The sequence below is a fragment of the Condylura cristata genome, unplaced genomic scaffold, assembly GCF_000260355.1.
Source record: "Condylura cristata isolate star-nosed mole 26May11 unplaced genomic scaffold, ConCri1.0 scaffold00015, whole genome shotgun sequence".
Classification (NCBI taxonomy): domain Eukaryota; kingdom Metazoa; phylum Chordata; class Mammalia; order Eulipotyphla; family Talpidae; genus Condylura; species Condylura cristata.
The window spans coordinates 4,666,785-4,675,681 of NW_004567116.1; the positions used below are offsets into that span (position 1 = coordinate 4,666,785).

The window sequence follows — 8,897 nt, forward strand, 5'->3', positions numbered from 1 at the left end:
TTCTCAGCAAATTTACACTATCTGGGCTGGAGATGACCTACAAGTCATGCAGGAAGAAACAGAGAAGGTGATGACTTGTCCATGGTCACAGAGTAAACTTAGTAGCGGCAGGACCAAAACAGTTTCCTGGCCAGTGTTAGTGTCTGGGGGAATCTGTGCTCTCTCACGCGCCCACCCTCATAGCAAGGACATGCCCGCCTCACAATCACGTGGGACACGCTACGAAAAAGTAGCCTCTCCAGTGCAGACCCCAGAATAAAATAAGCATTTTAACAAGCTCTTTAGGACATTCTCCTACACACCACACTTGCAGGACTAAGACTGCACCGCCCAGCGCCGCCCGCGTCCCAAAAAAGAATCCTGCATCGCCTTGACTTTAAAGCCCCATTGCATCTTGGGAAATGTAGTTCAGCTCCCCTCGCCACGCCTTCCCCGCCTACCGGAGCGCCTTACGGAAGGAGACGAGTCTTGCCGGAAATAGCCGAGTGCTCGTGGCGGGCCCTTTCCTGCCCGGTTGCATTGTGGGAAAGGGCAGTTTCCGTTAGGTGCAGGATCTTGAGGCGCGCGACCGCCCGCGGTCCCACGTGAAGGGCTAAACGAGCATCGCTTGGCGGGGCCGCTGCCCGCTCGCAGCCCAGGGTCCCGGAAGCAGCGGGGAGCCGGAAGCGGCCCGCGGCGGCTAGAACTAGTCCCGGAGCCGGGTGTTGAGGCGCTTCGGTGCGCAGCGACGGCGCCATGTCCCTGATCTGCTCTAGTGAGTGTCGGCGGCGGCCGATCGCGGGTCGAAGGAGGCCGGAGACCGGAGCGGCGGGATCTGCGGGTCGCTGCCGTGCGGGGGTCGGGACGGAGGTGGGAACGCAGCCCCCGGGAGGCCGGCGGCGGCTTGTCAGCCCGAGCGTCGCTTTTGCGCAGCGCTCCACAGTTTACATAACGCCTCAAGTTTATTGTCGCAGTCGTGGCTGAGGCGGCCACCCTGCTTTCGCCGCGGGAGGGGAGCCCGGGCCCGGGGCGCAGAGCTGGAGCGACAGCTCTGGTGCAGGACCCGGGAAACCCCGTGTGCAGGCGCTCCCGCGGGTTGGCTTTGTGAGGTGGCGCGGGGCGCCGGCCTCAGTTTCCCTAGCTGCAAAGGGAGGGTGTTGTGTTGCACTGGATGGCGGCGGGGGCCCCGCAGGGGTAGGCAGGGCTGCAGCCTCCCGCGAAGGTCACGCGGTGAGCCCCGAGAGAAGGGGCTGGCGGCCAGCTCTGCACTACCACTCGCCGCGCCGCTCCCAAAAACAGCGCGGACAAGTCCAGGCCGTGGTTCCTTCCCAGACTCTGATTCCCGAGTATCCGTACAAGAGTTCCCCAGAGCAGGAATAAAGGCCCCGGGGATGCAGGTGAGGTTGTAACATTCAAAGAGAGCGTGGCGGATCGAGAGCTGCACAGCCAGTGAGTGCGGAGCTGGGGCGCCGTCCAGAACCCCGGCTGTTTCAGCCCCGCCAGCTTTGCTTCGGTGCTCACTGCGGCACCAGGATGTCGCCCACAGTCATCGGTCATCGCTGCGGCAGGTAGCAGCGAGCAGCTCCCCACTGCTTTCCTGCTCTGCACCGCAGCCGCCATCATTCTCAAGCCCTTTCCACCTCTCAGACCCCCTCCGTGAATCCCAGAGGGGGAGGGTGGAGGACAGTGGTGGCCAGGGGAAGGAGCCCCACAGGGAAGAAATGAGGCTGCAGGGCATTTCACACTCCAGTTCCCCTGAAGCGCTTTCTGTGCTCCCACCTCTCCTCTCCTCTGGGCTGTTCCCCGAGCCTGTGTGGTCCACTGCAGTCCCTAGGCTCAGGGGTGTGCGGGTCTGCAGAGGCGGGCTGTGGGGACCTGGGGTGGGGGTAGGGGGGGCCGTTTGATGGGTTTTCTGTGGAAAGTGTTTACAGCTGTGGATTGCGCCTCATAAACAGCATGCGGTGCTGTTTGCTGGTGGTGTCTGTTGTAGCCTTTGCCACAGGGTTTACAGTTCCTCTGTGCTGCCTTGGAGTGGCTGTGTGTTTTTCCCTTCCTGGCATACTCAGGCCCTAGGCATTCTCATTCAGCAGCCAGCTGGGGAGGGCCGTGGATTGCTGCTCGGCTGCTGCTGGCCCCGGGAGTTGCGCAGTAATTGTTGACTGTCTGGCTGTTGAGAGGCTGAGGGAGAAGCTAGTTATGTAGCTGAAAGCATTCTGGGGACAGTGCAGTGTGGTGTCACGAGTTGCTTCCTGTTAGTGTCTGTGGGGACCCACGGCTCTGAATGAGGCCCGGTGTGGGGAGGCTTCCCTGGCCGGGCTCCCCTCTGGCCCAGGCTCACCACTTGCCTTCTCTCTGCAGTCTCCAATGAGGTGCCCGAGCACCCGTGCGTGTCCCCTGTGTCTAATCACGTCTACGAGCGGCGGCTCATTGAGAAGTACATTGCGGAGAACGGCACAGACCCCATCAACAACCAGCCTCTGTCGGAGGAGCAGCTCATCGACATTAAAGGTACCTGCCGGCCAGCCTCAGTCCAGCACAGAGCTTGGGGGGTTGGGGGGGCGGCTGCTGTTGCCCTGGAGGGGAGATGGTGGTCTGTTAATGCAGGCGGAGGGTGGGGTCGGCGGGAGCGTCCTGGGACGTGGCTCCTCATGCCCCCTTTCCCTCGCGCCAGTTGCTCACCCAATCCGGCCCAAGCCTCCCTCGGCCACCAGCATCCCAGCCATTCTGAAGGCCTTGCAGGATGAGTGGGTGAGTCTCTGGAAGAGGGTTGGCGTTTCCCGCTGGAAGAGAACAGGTCACTGGGCGAGCGCTTGCAGGGGCAGAGGGGTTTGCTTTTCCAGGACAGAGTGACATGGGGGGCCTGGTTGCGGATATGGACACGGCAGGGGTTCCACACTTAGTGCCTTTGTCACCAGCCTTGTGGCTCTGGGCCTCAGGGTTCGCCTCCAGGTCCTGGATCCCCTGTCTCTCAGGGGTCGGGGAGAATTAGAATACGGCAGAAGCAGGAACTTCATGCCACGGGACTTGCTTGTGTGGCAGTCTCCAGCAGGCCGGGGCGCCCGCATGCAGCGGGTGCTCTCAGAGGGGCCTGGCGGCGCTGCCGCCGCGAGGGTGCCGACACATGGCGGCAGCGTTCTCCGCTTGGGCAGGGCGGGCCAGCAGGGCAGCAGCCCCTGCCAGCACGTTCAGGGTCACTCGGGTAGGCCTGCGCCCTGACGGCGGCCTGGGCCCCCAGTCCGACCCCTGACAGTGATGGTCCCCCCTTCAGGACGCCGTCATGCTGCACAGCTTCACTCTGCGCCAGCAGCTGCAAACAACCCGCCAAGAGCTGTCCCACGCCCTGTACCAGCACGACGCAGCCTGCCGCGTCATCGCCCGTCTGACCAAGGAGGTCACTGCTGCCCGAGAAGGTGCAGCCCTGCCCCTGCCCGTCCGGTCGTCCTGTCGTGTCCCCCTCCCCCCAGGGCGGGTCTGCCACTGTACCATGCCATTTCTGACATTATCTTCTCTCGCAGCTCTGGCGACCCTGAAGCCACAGGCTGGTCTCATCGTGCCCCAGGCTGTGCCAAGCTCACAGCCAAGCGTTGTGGTGAGTGCACCCCCCTCCCCCCGGCTCATTGTGCGCGGCGGCCCCACGGCTCCTCTGCAGGTGCCAGTGCAGTCCTGATTTCTCTCCCCCTTCTCTCCAGGGTGCGGGTGAGCCTATGGACTTGGGTGAGCTGGTGGGAATGACCCCCGAAATTATCCAGAAGGTGAGTCTTCCTCTCACTCGGTTAGGGGTGCTGAGGGGCCCTCGCTTTTCATCCTCGGCTCTGAGTCCTGTATGAGCACGACTCACCCGTTAGGAGTGAAGTAGCGGGTGCAGAGCCGGACGGGCAGGTGGGCGTCTGCGTGGATAACACCACCTGCAGGCTTCCTGGCCTCGGGCTCAGCCAGCCTCGGGCCTCGTGTCCCTTGCTTCTGAAGCAGGAACAGTCGTGTCCGCTGTTACGTGTGGGAGTTTAATTACTAGCAGGTACACAGTGTAGCTCTTAGTGGCACGGGGTTCTTTGCAGATATTAAAACACTTTGCTTTTATGCTCCCCACTGGTGGGCGGCAGGACAGGAATTAGCCGCTGCTATAGATGGGGCCTCTGGCTCATCCCCAGGTACAGCTGTCGGCAGCACTGGCTGGCCTAGGCTCCTTCCGTCCCACAGGGACCTCTCACCGTGGGGGGGCTTGTGTGCCCAGGCTGGCCACTGGCACCAGCTCCCAGCTCCAGGGGCTGCCCTGGCCAGAGCTCCCCACACTGTTCACTGTGGCCTCTACACCTCGGTGGCCCTGGGCAAGTGACTGGCTGCCCTGAGGCTCATTTTCCTCCTAACTAACACCACCAGCCATCATGCCCCAAAGTTGGGATAAAAATAAAGTGACATCCTGTCTGAAAGCCTCTATCAGAGCTGGGCGGGCGACGAGGTGTCTGACACATGTGAGCAGGCTGTGGCGGTGCCCAGTGTGCCGCCGGCCCACGCTGACCTGTTCCCTTGCTTCTCCAGCTTCAAGACAAGGCCACTGTGCTGACCACGGAGCGTAAGAAGGTAAGCGCTCTCCGAGCCGGGGGCAGAGCTGGCCTGGTGGAGGCGGTGGCCACTCCCGGAAGGGGGCTGGTGACCCTGCGCTCAGCACCGCTTCTTGTGTCTTCTTTCTCCCAGAGAGGGAAGACTGTGCCTGAGGAGCTGGTGAAGCCTGAAGAGCTCAGCAAGTACCGGCAGGCGGCCTCCCACGTGGTGAGCGGCTGCGCCCTAACGGCGGCGCGGCCCTGCCAGGCAGACCGTGGGGCTGGCAGACTCGAGTGCACAGCAGGGGCTGGAAAGCTGTCCAGCCGCTGGCCCGGGCCACCTGACTCCGGGCTGCCAGGGCTGCCCTCTGCGCTCTGGCAGTCTCGAGGGCGGTAGCGTCCAGGCAGCAAGACGCCCAGTGCTGAGGGCGGAGGCCCGTGTGCGCCCCGGGCGCGGCCGGGCTTCGTGGGCGGCTTTGGGGCCTGCCGCGACTCAGCCGCCACGTGCTGTCTCTTCAGGGCTTGCACAGCGCCAGCATCCCCGGGATCCTCGCCCTGGACCTCTGCCCGGCCGACACCAACAAGATCCTCACCGGTGAGCACAGCGGCCAAGCGGGGTGGGCGGCAGGGAAGGCGCAGGCCCCTCTGCAGGCCCGGGGCACTGGAGCGGGAGCGGGGCTGAGTCGTGTTTGGATCTCATCTGGCCCCGGCAGGTGGAGCGGACAAGAATGTTGTCGTCTTCGACAAGAGCTCCGAGCAAATCCTGGCCACCCTCAAAGGCCACACCAAGAAGGTCACCAGTGTGGTGTTCCACCCTTCCCAGGTACGGGGTGCTCCTCAAGGCCTCGTCCCTGTGCCCTGGCTGGGTATTCTAGAGCCCTGGAGCAGCCACACCTTGGTGAAGCAGGATGGACCTGAGAGATTCAGAGTGGGCTCTTAGGGGCCCGGCGCCTTACGGAGTTGCCTGTGCTCTGCGCAGCATGTCCCAGGGCGCGCCTCAGCCCAGGCCCGCAAGGAGTGTGAGGCTTGAAAAGTTTAGCCGTTGAGATACTTTGTCTAGAACAGGAGGAAACCTGACAAGCGATAATACAGCTGTGGAACACTCGGCTCTCCTCGCCTTCCCGACCAGATGTGTCTGCCGTGGCCCTCGGGTGGGCGGGCTGGTGGCATCGGCTCTTAACAGCACGTGGGCTCAAGGACGGGGAGAAGCGCTGGCTTGGGTAAAGGCAGCGCAGGGAGCCAGGTGATGGCCACGGGGCAGGGGCTGAGGACCTGGTCGGACTGGGGCTTTGCCTGAGCCTTCAGGACATGGAAAGAAAAGAATAGAACCGCGAATGTGTTGCGAAAGCAGGGAGGCTCAGGGGAGCGCGCATCCTGCTTGGTGGCATGGCAACGTGTTCTAGTGCTGTGTGTGCCATGCGTCGATAAAAGGTGTAGTCGGTTTTATCTTAGGGTATCACTGCCCACAGTAACAGGCGGGTGTAACTTGACCCCACCCCAGTTTATCTGAGAATCAGCTTTTCTCCAAATCCTCCCTTGCGGAGCGTGCCCTGGCGGCCCCTCCACACCCGCTGTCGGTAAATCTGTGCCGTCCCGGACGGTAGCCATGAGCCCCAAGTGGCTAATTTAAAGCAGGTTAAGTAAAGGCCAGCTCATCGAGGCCCTGGAAACAGCTGTCGCCACTGGACGGCGTGGCCCCGCCACGTGACTGTTGAGGCACCACGGCAGCGGCACCCGGGGCGGCCGCTCGGGCATCTGGTGGCCGCGGTTCCAGGCTGGCGGGGCTGAGGCAGGAAGCCACTGGGTGTTGGTGCCGCCCAGCCCCTCCTGAGGCTGCCGGGGCCCAGCTCTGTCTGATAACCCGCCTCTCTGCCCGCCTTCCAGGAACTGGTGTTCTCGGCCTCCCCCGATGCCACGATCAGGATCTGGTCGGTCCCGAATGCCTCTTGTGTCCAGGTTGTTCGGGCCCATGAGAGCGCCGTGACCGGCCTCAGCCTCCACGCCACTGGCGACTATCTCCTGAGCTCCTCCGACGACCAGGTGTGGTCCCAGCCAGGGCCCCGACAGGCCCGCTGGTCCCCGAGCTGGACCGTCCTGGGAGTGGGACATCTTAGAGCCCAGCTGGACGCCGGAGCCCTGGAGGGAGTTTCCCGTTCGGAGGACGCGGCCTCTGCCTCCTGGGGCTCCCGGAGCCGGGGCTGCGCCTCACTGGCTGCGCTGTCTGTTTTCCAGTACTGGGCCTTCTCTGACATCCAGACTGGGCGTGTGCTCACCAAGGTGACAGATGAGACCTCCGGCTGCTGTAAGTTGCCACAGGCACAGTGTCTGTCTTCACTGCTGTTTGTCATTATTTAATTTGTTCATCTGTTCTTAAAAAAAATGCCGGAGCTGTCGGGACGGGAGAACTGGGCAGCTCCCTCCGCTGCCCTTAATCCCTCGTGGGCCCCGGCCGCAGCTCTGTCTCCCTCCCCCTCCGCAGCTCTCACCTGTGCACAGTTCCACCCCGATGGGCTCATTTTCGGGACAGGAACCATGGACTCTCAGATCAAGATCTGGGACCTGAAGGTGAGACGCGGTGGCCTCCGGAGCTGGGCGCGCTTGTGATGACTCGCGATGGTGTGCCCGTGCGCTGGCCCTGGGGCGTCCCGGGGGTAGAGGCTGGCTCTGTGAGGGACGTTGGCTTGGGGGCCCTCTCGGGCGTCCTTCCCGGATGACAGGACGAGGTCCGAGGCCAGAGTAACTGCTGGGTGACATTCTGTGGCTCTCCTCCCTCTGCAGGAGCGCACCAACGTGGCTAACTTCCCCGGCCACTCCGGCCCCATCACCAGCATCGCCTTCTCCGAGAATGGCTACTACCTGGCTACGGCGGCGGACGACTCCTCTGTCAAGCTGTGGGATCTGCGCAAGCTCAAGAACTTCAAGACGTTGCAGCTGGACAGCAACTTTGAAGTGCGACCCCCCGCCCCCAACCCTCCGTGCGCCACCGTTACTCACTGAACCCTCCTACACGGCTCCTCTATGGCCCTGCTGGCCCCTCCTGTGACCTCTCTTCTCGTCCCGGCAGGTGAAGTCCCTGATCTTCGACCAGAGCGGCACCTACTTGGCCCTCGGGGGCACGGACGTCCAGATCTACATCTGCAAGCAGTGGACGGAGATCCTGCACTTCACAGGTAGCGGCTCTGGAGCCTGCCACCGCCGGTGCCCGGCCCACTGGGAGTGGGGCTTCCCGGCCAGGCGTGGGGGTGCGCGGCGTGAGGCAGGAGAGAGCCCCAGGGTCAGACTGCTTGGCTTTCACGCCTCACCGTGCCGGCTGAGGCTGGGACCCCAGGAGATCACGTCACCTTTGGAGCTCAGACAGACGGGGTAACACATGCCTGTGGGGAGTGTGGGGCTCAGGTGAGTTTGCAGCTAAGGCGGCACAGGCAGCGTCTGGCATGTGGTAAAAACTTGCCGCTGCCGTCGCTCGGTGCCACGTCTTGGTCTGCAGAGGGACGAGACGCCCGGCTGCCTCAGAGTGTGCAGCCTGGGCAGAGCAGCAGGCTGTGCCAGGCCGGGAGTGGCATGTGAGACACCCGCCTCAGCCGTGGCGCGTCCCCCTCGGGCGGGCTGGTGAGGTGGGTGAGCCGGCCTGGGGGCTGAGCGAGCCGCTCTGCTGTGTCTGCCTTGGTGGCGTCCTCGTCCTCCTGCGCCCTGCTGGCCGCCAGCACAGCAGTGCCACCGGCTCCGGCCCTGCGCCCCCCTGGCGGCTTGATGTGGAGCGGAGTTGGCTGGCGTGGCGGCGATGTGGAGCGGAGTTGGCTGGCGTGGCGGCTGGAAGCAGGGCGGGCTTCTTGGTCGGCAGCTGCGGCCTGGCGGGCTTTGCATCCGTGTTCACTCCTGGAGGTGGCGGGGGGTTATCTGGCCCCCACCCTGCCCTGTGCGAGGGTCCCCGGCTCCCCCGTGAACTACAGCAAGCTGAGGGGCTATTGTAGTTATCAGCGAGGAGTTGGAACTGAATAGCTAGCGCTGAGGTTTTAAGCTGGGCTGAGGGCTCAGCGACGTTTCCAGAGCCAGGTGGCAGGGCAAGACCACACTGTCTCTTGCTTCCCGAGCCTGACTCGCTGCTCTCCGCACGTGAGCTGAACAGAGTTGCAGCTGCCCCACAGGCTTACAGGGGCTGGCCTTCCATCCACTCTGTCCCCCAACAAAAACTTGAGTATCTGCTGTGTGCCAGCGCCAAGTGAGCCTGGGGGTCAGCGTGGGGCAGTCAGGCTGGGGGCGAGGTATCCAGAGCCGACAGACAGTGAAGCGCGATGGGCCGGGCCACGGAGACTCAGGGCCGGTTCCTAGACCCCAGGGAGGACCGGACCAGCCTCCTCAGCGGTGCCTCTTGTCTCTCTC

The 8,897-nt window shown here is 63.5% G+C and overlaps 1 protein-coding gene across 1 annotated transcript; it reads left to right on the forward strand.

Moving 5' to 3' along the window:
• Positions 1-529: 529 nt before the first annotated feature.
• On the forward strand, positions 530-7,892 carry PRPF19 (pre-mRNA processing factor 19). Its single transcript, XM_004683395.2, has 15 exons — positions 530-754; positions 2,338-2,487; positions 2,651-2,727; positions 3,248-3,389; positions 3,495-3,568; positions 3,669-3,731; positions 4,516-4,557; positions 4,672-4,746; positions 5,037-5,112; positions 5,231-5,340; positions 6,402-6,557; positions 6,750-6,819; positions 6,997-7,082; positions 7,296-7,466; positions 7,582-7,892. The coding sequence occupies exons 1-15, from the start codon at positions 736-738 to the stop codon at positions 7,882-7,884; spliced, it is 1,614 nt and encodes a 537-aa protein (XP_004683452.1). The 5' UTR covers positions 530-735; the 3' UTR covers positions 7,885-7,892.
• Positions 7,893-8,897: the final 1,005 nt, after the last annotated feature.